The sequence below is a fragment of the Vidua macroura genome, chromosome 7 (assembly GCF_024509145.1).
Source record: "Vidua macroura isolate BioBank_ID:100142 chromosome 7, ASM2450914v1, whole genome shotgun sequence".
NCBI lineage: Eukaryota > Metazoa > Chordata > Aves > Passeriformes > Viduidae > Vidua > Vidua macroura.
Window position 1 is genome coordinate 20,819,272 of NC_071577.1, and position 16,324 is coordinate 20,835,595.

Below are 16,324 nucleotides of genomic sequence, written 5' to 3' on the forward strand. Positions count from 1 at the left end.
AGCCTGCTGATGATATGGGTAAGTTTGCATATGCTTGTAGCAACCATATATAAATGAAATCCCAGTATTACAGAAGGACTGGAGTGGTACAGAAGAGTTCTCCACATCAACTGTACCTGATAACAAAAGCAAATGCTATCACCTGGATTACAGTGCACATAACAGTTTCTACAAGTATATCATCTACAGTTAATCTGCAAGTTTTGTCCTAAATATGAATTTAAAAAGCCAAGTACGAATCATCTGCAGGCAGATTTAATGACTCATTGCTGCAATGGATTTAACCACAAGTGCTGCTCTTGCCTGCCATTAAGATGTCTGGCATTACCTCTTGGACCCATTCCTCAGGAAGGGGGCTCTTTCACAGATCTGTGATAGAGAGAGCTAAACTAAGAAGTTAAATGAGACTTAAAGAATTAAAAAAAAAAGTGCTATTTTGTCACACAAATAATAAAATTCGAGGAATTTATTGCTATATGTATGCTTAATCCATTAATTCATCTTACAGTAGTCATGAAGTGCCAAATTGTGTGCTACATTTAACATTCCATATATTCCCTTCCAAATGCCATTTTACAGTGGGTGTATGAAACAACGCAGCAGTGGTCACGTAACATGGCTTGAGCATCTCTCCAGAGCTTAAAGACAAAGATTTGTGTACAGGCTGAATAACAACATGTCAGTTAACAGGCCACTCAGCAATTTTAACAGAAATATCTTTAGGTGGAAGTTTTCCAGCATTAAAATTCACAACTCAGACTAAACATTCTCATCCCCACTGTAGAAACAAGATACTTGCAAAGAACAAGAACTATGGTACGTAAATGTCACACGCAGGACCTGCTTCATTTCTGTCAGAAGCAAAAATTGCTAATTATAAGCAAGGACAAGCCTAGCAGGGTAAGGCTGTCAGCCTATAGTAAAAACATATACCTCAGAGTTTGGCAGTGGAACTCTATTTACCACCTTGACTTTTTTTTGGTAACATACAAGTTCTTCCTCCCCCCCACACTTTATAAATCCCCTTTTATTTTTATTATACCTCCATATTATTTACAGGACTTCTAAAGATTAAGTACAAACTAGTATGAATTTAATGATAGCTTGCTTTTCAAATATGTATCCCATGGCTAAATAAATACCAAGCCAATCCAACAGCGTGATCTGGAGTTATGATTCAGAAGCTTGTGTATCTGTGATTCCAGTTGTTTTTTCATTAACTGCGGAAGATTCATTTGATCTGTCAACAATTGTTGCCCTGGAAGTTGGAGTAGCACTATCCAAGGTGAGTGCAGAGGTATCCTCTACATTTTCAGTAGTGCCAGGGTTGATGGAAAAGCTTCCAGCTGGAGTAATAGAGGGAAGCAAATCTGTAGGCACTGTAGATGCCTCTGTGACCAAGGGAAGCATAGGAACACACTTGGGTGGCATTGATAGAGGCGTTATTCCCATTAGATGCAGAGGTGGCAAGGGGGGAAGGGGTTGCAAACCTAAAGAGAAAAAAGGGGGAAAAAAAGGCAGTGAGCTGCTGCACACCACAGACAGCTCAAATGGTGTTTGTGCAGCACTGACTCAGCAGGCTCATTTCAAGCCTGACACTTTTCAGATTTCAGAATTGAAGAATCAGAGTAAATTCAAGGTTGCTTGTACCTCCCCAGAAGACTAGGTACTTAATGCATTAACACTGATGATTAGGTTTTTCTGGCCTTCACTGAAACTGCCAGAAACAAGAAGTTAACAAAAACCATATTCCACACAAGCTTCCAGTACCTTTTTGCTTGTTCCATGAGCACCTTCAGCAGTTTTGCTGAATTCAAAATTATAAATCCAATATTAGTTAATAATTCTGGCATTCAGTTCAGGGAGCTCCAATCTCCTCACCTATCTTACAAAGAAACACTTAATATTTTCTTTTACCCAAAACCAATATTCTTTCACTTTTGGCACAATCTCTTCTGAGATATAAATCAGGTAATAAAAAAATAAAACATCTAAACACAGACACAGATTTAGAATTAGTGTATCTAAATACATATTCCTCATCTACCTGATCTGGGCACTAACATCCGCTCCCATCTCAGGCAAGCACTTAATTTATCCCCTTCAGGAAACCCCCAGATGGGTCTAAATTAGACGGTCAAGGATAACTCTAATTACAGAGTTTGCAGAAGCACATACCAGGCTGTATCATTTCTGGAACAATCTGTGGTGCAGGTAAATTAAGTTTGGACAGATCAGTAAGGTTAGGAAGCCCTGCTGGTAATGGCATCAGACCTAAGAGAAGAGTGGAACAGTTACAGCTGAAAATTTAAAATTGTCTTTTTCTGTTTCTTAAGATATTGCCGATAATTTAAAACATGCTTTATCTTAATTATAATTTTTACATGGAAGAATGCAAATTCACCTGAATTTCAGCTTTTAAGTCGCACAGTGAGAACAGATACCTACTGCAGGAATTCTGGACTAGCAAATACATAATCCCAAACCTTTCAGATTTTTCTGAGGAAAGCAGAATCTTATTTCAGAACTAGAAGGTTTGCATTCCAAGTTCAGCTTTCAACAAAGGCAGTTGTTTCACCACAGCACTATACCAGAAGTTCTCCATTCCCAATTTGAGTGGCAAACAATGATAATATGATTAAATATAAGTATTCCCTGATCCCTAATATTGATTACTCTATTATTAGTCTTTTCTACTTAGTTCATGACTAGAGTTAATCACAAAAATGTATATCAAAAGGCAAGACAAAGGAACTTTCAAAGTCAGAAAAGACTGAAAGTAGAAGAGAAACATATAGTGAATGCAACACATGCCCTTCCATCACTGTGTTTGCTATGGAACATCCTTCTGCTCCTGAATTTTCACTTTAGAAGAGCTTAATTTCTGGGACAAGGGCTCTATTCGTACTTTGGGTTTAGTTCAGAAAAGGCTAATTCAGAAATAAACTGTTGATACTACAGTTTGAAGACAGAGAGGAGAAAAGGCTTAAAGCAAGGCCACTGTATAGAGATTTTGATTAAAACCCAGCCATCTTTACCTACCATTGAATTCATTTGCCATGAAGTCTGACATAATCTGATTCAAAGAGCTTTCAGGTCAGATATGCAATTTTTTTTTTTTTTAATCTGAAAAAAGCTGAACTTTATACAAATTCACTCAAATTTTAAGCCTCCAGTATATTTAGTAAGAACAATTTCACTAGGACATCCATGCAAATTGCTAGAAATATTCAATTTGCTTTTAAAAAAGCAGTGATACATTCAGAGAAAAAGGTGAACAGAAAACTTGTATTTGCAGAGTTTAGGGAAGGGGTGAATTGGGCAGCTGGGGAAGAAAAGGACAATAATGGAACAGCAGTATTTGAAATGTTCATTATTACCAGGAAACAACCACACTGTAGAAAGGCTCTTTATATTATACCAGTTTAAATTCCTATATAATTCAGAAACAGTAACTGCAACATAAATTCTGTATTGTCAGCCCTGTATTTATACTAGGAATAATGATCAAGCTGAGTATTTAAAAAAGGTTTTCCTAAAATGTTGCAAATAGCAAAGCAAAACCTTCCGGAGAAATCCTGAATACTGCATCCACTGTGCAGGGAACGCTAACAGGTAAACTTGTAACTCTTGTGCCATGTCACTCCTCTGTGCTACAAACATGCTGTGGACATACTCCAAGAAAAATAGTTTTTTACACTGTAGAGGTTGTATAGAGAAATCTTATATGAAATGCATAAGTTGTATGAAGTTATACCTTCCCTAAAAAGCAGTGGAAAAGGCAGGTCTCTTCCCTTGCTCCCATAAGATTTTTGTTTCAGAAATGTTTTAAGAAATTTTAGCTACTCACCTGGTAATGTAGTTGCTGGGTTAACTGGTGGCATAGAGGTAAGGGACTGACTGACTTGTGGTGGTAATAACGGAACTGTTGGAACACCTGGTGGGGTACACAGAGAAACAACATTTATTTTAAGCATACAACACTTCATCTTCTTTCCCTAAGGAGTATAAATAAATAATTGCTTACAGAAGAATTACTATTTTCCTTAACATTAAAATGCTGATAAGCCAAATAGTGTTCTAAGTAATACACATGGTATTTTTAATAGAAGTTGTTTGCAACTGTTTTGTGAGCAAGTAAGGCACAAATCCAGTACATTAATCTTTTTTGTTGAGAAAAATTTAGGAGAAAGTTTTATTCTCTCTTCTGCCTTCTATTCAATTAATTAGAAACATCTGTGAGAACAAAAAAGTCAGAAAAGCCATACACTTCATGTCAGCTCTCTACAATACCAACCTGTGCTGAGAACATTACTGACAGTAGTTGAAGGTGAGCTAATAGAAAGTCCTGAAAGACTCTGCTCAAGGCCTGCTGGCCCAGGAGGGAGGGTGGTTGAGGGATTAACTGATGATAGCTGAACCTTATTGAAAGAGAAAAGAAAGTTGCATCATTAGGGTTTGTTTCTACATGAACCAAGAGAGGCAGAAAAGCAGTAAACATCATCATCCATTTTTATCAAGCTGAAGGAGAGGGACCACAACTTACCTCTGTGAAACCATCTTTGAGGGGACTGAGAGATGCACTAGGCAACTGCCCTGGGAGAGAAATCTTCTTTCCCTCTTCAAATGGGCGAGTAGGTATCCTATGCAAATATCCATAACCAATGCCACATCCTAGGCTTTTAAAGTATGAAGATTTTTAAGTCAGGTAAGTGATATTACAACTACAGACTATAGCAAGCAACACATGAACAACTCAAGACACCAACAAGTTGCAAGGCAAATGCTGTACAACGTTCCCCTCCTGCCCCTCATTGCCTCACTTTCTATCGAGAAATAATCAATACAAAACAATTGAAAGGAAGTTCTGTAGCTTTAGCAATAAATCCTCAGCACAAAATAAAATTCATTATTATTTAAACCAAGCAGGTATACAGCTTGGAATTCAACTCACAGCTGTTATTTGCAGTGCTGTGTTCTGGCTACTCACAATACTTCAAGGATATACCACAAGCTAATGACTATTTGGAATTTAATGCAGAAAGAACCATTGCACTTTATGCACTTCTGCACTAGCTAATTTACTGATTTACACCCCTCTCATTAGTACGTGCGTCTGAATTTCAAGTAAATATATAATTTATTAGAGCAGAAACACTTTTGATATAATAACACTCTTTCCTTGTCTTTGTAGGAAACTTAAACCCAGTAGTTTTCAGGCTGGTGCTGTAAGAAAGTTGCCCCATCCCCCTGTAACACATTGTCTCCTTACCTGCCTTCTCCACCCCAGGCAGAATTTGGAGTAATCACCACTTCCCGACAATTATCTGTGTCTGTGTTGTACACATAAAGTTTTAATGGCTTTGCTTCATGCGTTTCAATAAGGGAAAAGAGATCTTCAGACTGCAAAAAGATAAAAATTAGCAAGGGCTTTCTTGTCCTTATTTTATCATTTGGCATTAGATCAGTCATCCTAGTCCTGACTTTCTGTAATGGACTCTGGTAACAGCCACATGTTGCAGTTTCCGCAGTGTTGCTGTTTTATCAAAAGGCCAACTTTAAAATGTGTTTTGCTAGCACAACTCAGAAGATATGGCACAACCCAGATTTCAAATCTGCTATCCAAAATACTAATTTTAGAATACAAAAGTTTGTATCTGACTTCATGAAGACATTTAAGAGCAGTTCTTATTTCCAAGATTGCCTTTAAGAAGAGGCACCATGCCAGAGCTCCTTCCTCTTTGTACCTGATTTCCATCCACGCTGAACAGAGACAGAGCCAGGTATGTTTCAAACTGCCTGGAACAACTGGGTTTTTAGTTTAAAAAAAAATAAAGACCTTATTTTTTATACTTACCTCATTCATGACAGTATCTGCTCCAATGATATAGTCACTATGAGGTCTAAGTCCAGCTAATGCAGCAGGAGAATTTGGCTCCACTTCCTAGTTTTAAGATGGAAAGTTACAAAAGACTATGTAAGTGTCAGGGTATAGCAGAACAGACAGATGCACTTCACACAAGCTCTGCGTCAGATAAACTGGTCAAGTTTTCAACACAGTAATGAACTAATGAAACACTGGCTCTATGGGAGTCCCTTTCCATATGGTTCTGGTGTTGTACCAAATATAGTATCTCTGAATATTGTACAAACCCATTCATTTAAATACAAGACTTGACAATATAGTCACAAATATACATTTGTTTGGGAAATGAATTTGTAGAGATTTCTCAAAGCCTAACAGAAGGCTCAAAGAAGGTTCAAAAGTCTTCCCAAACCCAAAATCAATCAAAGCCAGTTTGATCAATGAGACCAGTTTGATCTCATGACTTGTTAGCTACATCCTGTGCAAGTTACTTTTCAACAGGAAGACAGAAGCACCAGTAATGAGAACACTTCCAAGTCCATACGTACCAAGACGTGCCAGACGTTTTCATTAGCCCCATCAAAGCTGCAGAAGCGAATGCTCACTCCCAGCAGGCCCTGCCCACCCCACATGTTGCTAGGGGTTACAGATGTTTCTCTCAGTTCCAGTGTTTTGCTACTGTACACAAGCATTTTTACAGGTTTTTCAACATTTGCTTTCAGCAGGTCCTTGAGAGTGTCATTGTCTTTATTCTGCGAATGTTTAAAGAAGAGCTTGGGTCAGTGTTTGACAGAACAAGCATTTGGTTCTACAGCAACACTTGTATTCCAAAGGTGCTAACACTGCACATTACCACAACATGTATTAACAGCTGCTTTGTAACAAGTTTTCAGTCCCTTCACAATTCTAGAATACAACTCCAGAAAACCCCTAGGACTTCACAGTAACAGGTCATACTTTCCAAGTCTGAAGTGAAAACACTTCAGTTGGTTCAGAGGCTTTCTTGAATCCAGGCATACTGGCACAGAGCTTCCCACAGCTGTTTTTTTCCACTGCTATGATGGTCTGTTGTTTGATGATAGCTCTGTTTGAAAGCTCCCCCCATGCCTCCCACCCAGCCAGCAGCTCTGACAGCAGCTTTTCAACCTGTTTGGACTATGTGAAGTTTGTGAGTTCTCATGGAAGCAAACAGAACTAGGAAGGCACTAGCATAAGCCGTGAGGGGTGGATCAGCAGGCAATTCTGTCTTGGTGCAGATGTCTGCACAGAGCGTGTCTGTCTTATCCTCCAGCTAAACTCAATAGAACTGTTCCTATAGGGTGAAGGAAATCAATTCCTGATGCGATTTGCCCTCCTCATTTTAAAGTAAGAAGAAATATTTTATATACATTTATATAAAACAAATCCATTGGTTTACCTATAAGTATCAGATTCTCAACACATTGTTTATATTAAAAGTTATAAAATAGCAACACACTTACCAATCTTGAACCATTAATGGACACTATAAAATCAAAGAATGGCTCCAATCCAGCTCTATGCCCTGGTGAGTTCTCTTGTACCTAACAAAGTTGAACAAGAATTTAGTAAAAGTGTTCCAATGCTGATTCATAGATTAGAATTATATTTCTACTTTTGCTAACCATAGTTCTAGAAGCTACTAATGTTTGTACATATAATTTTAAAATATTCAAATATAATATCATCATCTATAGAACCAAAAAACCCCTCCCTTAAAAAAATAGATTTCAAAAGAATTAGTAATTTATAAATTGAGGAATGACACAGCAGTAGCCACTTCCTTGGAAAAGTAGTGCTTAACAGTTTTATCAGATAAGTTGTAAGTATTTGTTTCATGAAAGGAGATTATTCCAAAAGGACAAGGTTAATGAATTCTGAAAAGGTTGGTTAAAAAGTACTATCTTTCCACAGCAGTACCAACATTGGACCTTGCTTTTTATCTTATGCTTACTAAAGGAATAGGAGAGTCACATCTGTAAGCACAGGTTGTTATCTCGTGATTAAACATCACCTGGTGACTCTTGAGACACAGAGGGCATCTGTACAACCAATGATTTCATTAACAGACCTTCAAGTTGCAGGAAAAGAGACATGCAACTTTGCAGCCATGGCAGCTCACATAATTCAACCACTCCACTAAAACAAGGCCTAAGTTTTGGATACACACTACTGCCAGAAGCTAAAAGTATGCTTTTAATTCCAAATGGAGTAACTGAGAGACATTTTGCCAGTGTTATTTTTTCACTATTGCTTGCATTGCTGACAATGAAAAGTAACTCTAACATGGCTGTCAGATTCTTCCTACAGCTTTTTTGGCAAGGACACTTTCTGAGTGGAAGCTGATTCATTTTACCCACTGTATTTTTCTTTTATGTACTACAGTCACCTTCCAAAAAGATCTAAAAAACATTACCCTTTACAGTGTGGTGCCTTACATTCCATATTATTCTACCTGACAGAAGTGGTAGAAATTTATTTGATTGTTCAATACTGGCCTGATTCTGCAGGAACTGAATTTTCTTAGTATGACTTATCTAGAACAAAATATTCTAATATGGACTTTTAAAAGTGCTTGATTACTAATAAAACTGTTCTTCTATAAATTTTATTTATCTCTGCCCAACACATTCACAAAATCAGAGTTTGGAAAAAACTCAGATTACTTGTGGGTAACAGATGCCCAAAGTTTAGAACATTAGTCACATAACCTAAGTCTGTAATTAGTAATTCCAGAATCACATCACACACACATTGACTGCTGTCCATGATTTGTAAAGCAGCAAAAACGTATGAAATCAACAACATCCCAAAGTAATAAGAATCATTGAGGCAACAATAACATCCCCAAAGTCCACATTTATAATTTCTAACTAAGACTTGAAGTGCATCTGTAAAAGTGTTTCTTTGAGATGTCTTTATGCTCCTTGGAAATAATTCCCCACAGCTGGGGTACAGGTATTCTCCCTCTCCAAATATTAAGTATATGGAACCACATCTCCCAGTCACCAAATATCCTGCAGTCCCTCTAACTAGATTCAAACTACTGCCTCCATGTTACTCAACTTGTCTGTTCCAGGTACTTCTCACCAAGAACAACCAGAGATCAGACTGTGCACCAGGTAATAAGGTAAAAGTACAAGCTAAGCTGCATGGGGCAGACACCCTGGCTCCAGCTGCACAGAAACTCCCAGCACATTGTGGATGTGAATTTGGCATTTGTGGACTGTTTCTAGAGCTCATTTAACTGTAGATATTCAAACTTGCAATAATGTATGGTTACCTGAGGACAGCCTCCACAAACAGAAATTTTAGCTTAGGAGAAAAGCCACAGAGAGGCTAAAATTCACTATATGAATTATTCTCCCCAAATGTACAAAGCATTTACTTACTACGTTGAATACTTGAGACCTGCCCGCCAAAGAGAGGTTAAACAGTTTTCTGAAAGGAGAATTTAAAAACTTTGCTTTCCTATAGACATGATCCATAATGGTATTCTCACTTGCAGTTTCTCTTGTAATCAAGTAATTCAAAATATCCTCTCCTTTCCTGGGTTTGAGTAGTGATTGTAGGATGAGTTTACACTGTTTGTTGTTCTTCCCTCAGTTTAGAGAGGTGACATGAAAATACTCCAATAACCTCTCTCTCTCTTATTCCACCATCTATTGCATAGGCCATACAGGAACTTACAGTTTGTGTTTTTAATGAACCTGACATGCAGGCTTTATACCAAAATTATATCAGCAGATGGTTTCAGAACTTTCTGGGAAAACAGTTTTAAAGACATAACATGCGTTAATTAAACCTCAACATTAAAAATCAGTACAGCCAGCATAACACATCAGATTTTTGGGACTGGATACATGTCATGGCCTTGAAATTATGAAAGGCCAGACTTCATCTCATTCAGAGATTTTCCTCCATTTCTAAATTAACTTCTTTGAAATAAAAAACCAAACCATACCAAAATCACAACAATCTCCCTGCATCCTGACAATATCCCTCCCTAATGACCTCCAAGAGATTGTATCCTGAACACTGTGAGCCAAGAGTGGCCAGTATTCAATAGAGCAACTTCTTGAAATGAGATGGAGTACACACAATAAATAAGAACTACATATGTTCAGCATCCACCAATGTCAAGCTCACTGACACCTGGGAAGGATAAATAATTTACTTAGAATACCAAATCTGTGTTCTGCCCCAAACTGATGAAGGGACTGAGAGAGTTTCCAAGTTCCAAATGATTAGTTTGCAGAAGGTATCTTCAGATGTTGAACTCCTTGCCCCAAACCCATCACAATCCCAAACACCTCTGCATGGTTTGTTTCTAAGTGGGCATGTAAAAACTACCAGGAAGCTGTAGCTGAAAGAAATCAAACTCTTATATTTGTGTCAATCACACCTCAGAAGCAGGTATGCGCATCCCTTCTGTCATCCTGCCATGCACAGGTTGTCACAAAGTTTCCTATTTCCCTAGCCTATCTCCACTGATAGAAAAGCATGTTTACACCTGGCACTCCCAGAAATTCTGAGTTCATTCCACATGAAAAGTCTCCCCCTTAAAGAAGTGATATGCTAAGCCCTGCACAGCAATCGCACTGACCCCATGCAGATTTTGTCACATCATCTTACTTTCAGTCACTACCTGCCCAATTCATCACCACCACACAGTGCCAAATGACAACACAGCTCTCTGCTCCAAGCTCTGTGGCCAGGATTCTCTTCCAGGAGCTACAGCAACAAAGGATAACCAGGGACCTTAGAAAATACAAGGACACAAATTATTCCACCTCTACTAAGGACGGAGATAATAAAGTTTCCATGGATACATACATAAACTCTGTGCCTCCTGAGCAATTTGGCTTTATGCAGCTTTGCTGGGTGCCCCAAGTAGGTACTTAGTAACTTGCCTTTGTAATTGAATAATTGCTGAGAAATAACCAAGTAATATCATTTACAACAGATGCTACTGCAGGCAAGATACCATCCCCAGCAGCTTGGGAAGCATGAGTCTCTCAAAGCCAGCTGTTATTTCAGAAATACAAGTCACAGACCCGTATGGGTAAATGCCATGATTTTCTAACAACAGAGACAGTGTACAGAAAATACAAAGAAGCTGTGGCAATGCAACACCAGAGCTTTTTAAGAGCAAATTAAGAAAACCTCTATCAAATGCTGAATATCAGAGGATAGAAAAGGGCCTCACACAGTGCTGCAGGGTTTCAGTTTCTCACCAAGATGACAGCAGGGCTGCTGAGTACATAGATCACACACTGATTTCACTTTTATTTCACTGTCAAGAATTAAACAGGAAAAAGATTTCAAGGTCAATACACCAATTTTAATTTGCAGTACTGAAAAGACTTTCCTGGTAAATACATGAAGTTTTTCTTTGCTGAACACTGTTCCCAACACTATCATTCTGTGCCTACACAGTATACATTGCACATTATATATTTTAAGACGTCTGCTCAGCAGCACAGTGGTCACAATTCAAAGCCCCAAGACAGCAGTGCAACTGCAAATGAAATGCACTGAAATGTGCATTTTTCAGAGGCTGATGAAAGTTCTGACTTCTGAAAGTCAGCTATCTTATACTAGTTTTTAAACTTTCAGAAACTTAGCTTCAAGCATTAAATACACAACTTCCAAGGCTTTCTTTCTTTCCCCACATAAGAAACTCTTCCCAGTATTCTACTTTATTAGCAAAGAAATACTGAAAGGTTTTTTTGTAGTTTTTCCATCCACTCCACAAGTGGCAGTAAAATTTCATTACGTATCATATATAAGCAATTCCTGTTAGATGTGCAGAATCTCTTTGATTTCTGTCAGTTATTTTAATACATTACATTGTATAACTGAATTTAATTTCTTGATGAAACACAGTTTTCAAAAGAAAAAGCTTTGTAAGTTTTTGGTAAGAAAACAGATTCTATATATGTAGATAACCTTTTATTTTAGCACAGAGAATTTAATTTAGGCTTTTAAAATGTGAACCTCCCTTAAAAGGTCACTTCATGCAGCATGTTTGTATCACTGTTACAACAAACCGAAGCACACAAACAAGAGTGGGAAGTCTAAACTTTGGGCACTGCTGCTCACTGTCTTTTAGGGAGAACACCACGTAACATGGCAGCATACAAATTTCTCACACATAAGAATTCTTACATAGAATCTTACAACAATTTAGTTTGGAAAGACCTCTATGATCATTGAGTCCAACCGCTAACCCAGCACTGTCAAGTTCACCATTAAATCTAACTCAAAGGCCACATCTACATGTGTTCTGAATGTTTTCAGGGATAGTGATTAAACCACTTCCCTGGGCAGCCTATTCCAATACCTGGCCATCCTTTTGATGAAGAAAGTTTTCCTAAAATCCAGTCTCTAAATATCTCCTGCTGTAACTTGAGGCTTGAGGTGTTTCATCACTTGTTACCTAAGAGAAGAAGCTGACCCCCACTTTGCTGCACCCTCTCTGCACAGCTCCTGCACTGGAGCTGTGGAGAGCCATGAGGTCTCCCCGGAGCTCCTCTTCTCCAGGCTAAAAACTGAGCACCCTCAGCTGCCTCTCACAGCTCTGGAGTTGTGCTCCAGAGCTTCTCAGAACCTGTTCCAAAGTCTTCAGAGTCTGTCTTGTACTGAGGAGCCCCGAACTGGACACAGCACTCGAGGTGTGACCTCAGCAGTGCCCAGTACAGGAGGACAATCACTGTCCTGGCCCTGTTGGCCACACTATTCCTGATACAGGCCAGGATGCCACTGCCTTGGCCACCTGGGCATACTGGCTCATGTTCAGCTGCTGTCAACCAGCACCCCTGGACTTTTTCCACTGGGCCATTTTCCAGTCACTGTGCCCCCCAGCCATTGGGATGTTGTGACATCATCTACTAGCTGAAGAAAGTGTCAGGTCATTACATCAGCTTGGGCAAACTACAGCAGTTTCACACTGCTGAGCAAGAAAATGACTCAAAATTTTCCTTCATTCTGTTTTGAAGAGCAGAAACAAACACATACTGAGCAATACACAGAGTCAGCCAGTTGGTCTAATCAGCCACACACCTTATGATAAAGGAAACTTGAGGAGAACTGCTTCAAACAAATGACTCATTACTAGGTCTACTTATGAAGAGACTCGGGCAGCAGAACACTTGGTAACTTTTTCTCCCTCTTACCAAAAAAAAAAAAAAACACCCAAAAACCCACAAAAACAAAACAAAACAAACCCCACCTACATTTTAATGTCTAGAACACCAACAATACAACCCAGAGCAACTTCTGCTGTCAAGTATGCATATGATGAAATTCTTTTCCTTTTCCAGTGCCTCAGCCCTGGAGGGTTTTTAATTCCTGTTCCAACTGCACTGCTGATAAAGCTCACGATGAAAGCAACATTGCACTGAATATCAGCAGAAGTAGCCAAAAGAATTTAGTAATCTGCAAATCTTATATCGAAAATTAATGATGGTAGTGTTCACTTGCTGCATATATTTCTGTTCCTGTTTAAAGTGAGCAGAGAGAGAGTTTTTACTAGTTTTGTGGGGAGACAGCATGTACTGCAGTGAGTCTAAAAGTCTCACTGTAAAAAACCTGTAACTTGCAACAGTCTCAGTCTGCTCATCCATCCGGCAACTTGTGCTTGACTCCTACAGCCACACTGAACAATGTAAACTCTTTGTTTCACGGCCATTTAAAACATATTTTCATTTATCTGCCTTACCCAAACAATTTCTTCCAGTAATTGAAAAACTATTCTGACATTTCTCTAATTTTCCCACAGTTATGAAATCTTTTAAGCAATCACTTTACATTATTTACAGAAGTTTGGTGTTATCAAAGAAATCTGATCTTACTCGAATTAGATCTGTAACACTGGAAGGCTACTGCTGTTTTCCTTCTACCATTCTCATTTACTTCATTAAAGTACTGAGCTCAGAAGGAAAATGTACTTGAGAGTAAATTAGAACAAAAAAGCAGCTCTGCTTGACCCCAAGTCCTACTGAAGGTCAATCCATGCAGGCAGAGCACTTGCAGAGCTCCTCTAACAGTGCGAGCCCAAAGCTGTCTGTAACAAACTTACTACAGAATGGCAACTGGAAAATTAAACTTGGGAAACATTTAGAGGGAAATTCTAGTCACATTCATGCATGCCACATGCATTTCAATAAAAACACCCCAAATTATCACTGTTAGGCTGGGATCATGATGAAGTTTAAGATGCCTGTGCACAGACTAATAGTAATCACTCTAGTAATTAATAGTAATAGTGGCATGTCAGGATATCAGTAAGACAAGGCAGTGAAAAATAAAGCTATCAGTCATTTTAAAACAACAGGCAGGTCCTTTCCTGCTTTTAATACAAATAAGAATGTCCTCTTGGAAATCAACTCCTTTAATGTCCACCTCTCAATTACATTTACAAAGACTGGCAATCAAACGCTGCAATTTTGGGTCATAGCAAAAACATGACAACAAAAAAGTGCCTAAAGGAGAACAAAAGGCACCAGATCCAAGCAAGATTACAAGCAAAAAGGAGTAGATTCTACTTCATAAAAGAGATTAATCTCAATTTTTTAACATGCTTTAATCAAACAGTATGAACTCATAAATCTGATGTAACTGATACTCTAACTGCAAAGTACATACTGGTTTTACAAGTCTCCAAAGTAAAAAGTTAATGAAATTTACATTGTACTATGCTAAAAAAGGACAAAAAGTCTGCCAGTTTTACCAGCCTGCACAATAGTTTCTGTGGGGGAAAAGGAGAAAACAAAGTGGACTAACATAAATTAGTAACACCGGACTTTTATATACCGTATTTTTTCCTCCCTTATTAAAAGGGAGGAAAAAATCCACTGTGACTTTTGTCCATACATAAATTTTAACAGAATGTATGGATTTGATTAGAACATCAGTATGTGCTTCTCAAAAGCAGAGAACTTATCCAAAAGGCTCCAATTCCAACAAACACACCAGCCCAGCACGGCACCCAGAGTGAGCGCACTCACAGCCCGGCTACAGCGGCAGAGGCACCGTGGTGTGGGCAGGGAGTGCCCAGCAAAGTCCCTGTACCCCAGTGCCTCAGGTTCCACAGCACGACCTGGGAGCCGTTCTGCTCACTGAAAGCAAAAGGAAGGGCTTTCAAATGGCTGTTCACAAAACCTCAAGCATGCAGCCTAATAAGGTATTTTGTATTTCGCATACAAGGTTTTGTGGCCACAATGTGAAACAAAACCAATGTAACTATGAAAAGCAGTACTTCCACTGGAGCTGCAGCCCTCAGGTGTGCTGGCATGTGAGCACCTTGATCCGGCACTCCTGAACTACTGCGGAGTGGCAGCAGCTACAGCCCACTCCCCTCCAGTCCATGATGCAGCGACCAGGAGCAGCCTGACACGTTATCCCTGGAGCACCTCGGGGCCAGACTCGCGGGCTGGGGTGTGAGCAGCGTCTGCTGGGCGAGAGGCCGCCTCGCCCTCAAAGGCTGCCCAAGCCCAGCATCGCCTCCCATGCGCCAGCCCGCCGGCCTGCTCATACGGAGGCACAACCTGGCGGCACGACCCGGCCCGGGATTTGTTTATTCCGGATCAATTCTTCCTCCAAACTTCCCCGGTCCGGGAGCGGCAGCGCAGGCCCGGCGCACCTCACCGCCCCGGTGGCCCCGCTGTCCAAGCGCGTCCCCGGGGCCGAGCGGGGAGCGCGTCGGGGCCTCCCCGGGAGCCCCCGCGCAGCTCCAGCGCGGCCCCACGGCGGGACAGGCCCCGCGCCCACGGGCCGCCGCCGTGCTGAGTGTCCGGGGCGCCCGGCCGGGCGGCGCCGCCCTTACCCGCAGGACGTGGTAGCCCTCGGTGCCACCGCCGGGGATGTCGATGCTCTGCGAGGCGCCCATGGCCGCAAACGCGCCGCGACGGGGACGTGGCACCGCGCGCTGCCCCCGCCCGGCGCCGGGCGGGCCCTACGGCGGCCGCGAGGGGCCACGGCCGCGCGCTCCTGTCTGGAGCCCTGCCGCCCCCTGGCGGCCGAGTGCGGCGGCGCCATGTGCGGGGCGGGGGCACCCGAGGGTGCCAGACGGGAAGAGTGAATTAATTTATTCGTGTTAGCTGCATGAGTAAGGTGTGGTACGTGTGTGCACAGAACATAAAGGTGGCAGGCGATAACCTATGCTGCCTTCTCTACTCCCACAGCTCTCTGGAGCTCCGAGCGCCGCTCCCCGTGCGAGGCCGAGCCGGTCGGGGCTGCGGGGCGACGCCGGGAGCGCAAGAACCCGTCTGGGAGCTGGAGCGGGAGCGGGAGGAGCAGCGCACGGGTACAGAGAAGCGGGAAATGCTGCCCAAGGGCCGAATCTTGGATTAACCCGTTTCAGGCATGCACCGCAAACTTCAGCGCGATAACGGGGCCGATCCTCGCTGCCGACACGCAGCAGCAGCAGCAGCAGAG

At 40.9% G+C, this 16,324-nt stretch overlaps 1 protein-coding gene across 2 annotated transcripts; it reads right to left on the bottom strand.

The window, feature by feature from the left end:
- Nucleotides 1–451: 451 nt before the first annotated feature.
- On the bottom strand, nucleotides 452–15,837 carry GORASP2 (golgi reassembly stacking protein 2). Of its 2 annotated transcripts, XM_053982856.1 has the most exons (11): nucleotides 15,714–15,774; nucleotides 10,533–10,645; nucleotides 7,348–7,428; nucleotides 6,415–6,618; nucleotides 5,858–5,944; nucleotides 5,273–5,403; nucleotides 4,547–4,679; nucleotides 4,298–4,421; nucleotides 3,851–3,937; nucleotides 2,179–2,274; nucleotides 452–1,490 (listed from the first exon to the last, which is right to left on the bottom strand). In XM_053982856.1, exons 4-11 carry the CDS (start codon nucleotides 6,556–6,558, stop codon nucleotides 1,171–1,173), a joined length of 1,122 nt encoding a protein of 373 aa, XP_053838831.1. In that variant the 5' UTR covers nucleotides 6,559–6,618; nucleotides 7,348–7,428; nucleotides 10,533–10,645; nucleotides 15,714–15,774; the 3' UTR covers nucleotides 452–1,170. The 2 variants fall into 2 exon arrangements, with proteins under 2 accessions (XP_053838831.1, XP_053838829.1); XM_053982854.1 differs by lacking the exon at nucleotides 10,533–10,645 and having other exon boundaries at nucleotides 15,714–15,837.
- Between the last annotated feature and the right edge of the window lie 487 nt (nucleotides 15,838–16,324).

Excerpts from the sequence above, each read along its gene's own strand:
- GORASP2 (XM_053982854.1), bottom strand. The coding sequence starts at position 15,776 with ATGGGCGCCTCGCAGAGCATCGACATCCCCGGCGGTGGCACCGAGGGC. Across the intron at positions 5,945-6,414 it reads AAAACGTCTGGCACGTCTTG|GAAGTGGAGCCAAATTCTCC; the intron begins GTACGTATGGAC and ends TCTTAAAACTAG. Across the intron at positions 4,422-4,546 it reads TCAAAGATGGTTTCACAGAG|GTTCAGCTATCATCAGTTAA; the intron begins GTAAGTTGTGGT and ends TCTTTCAATAAG.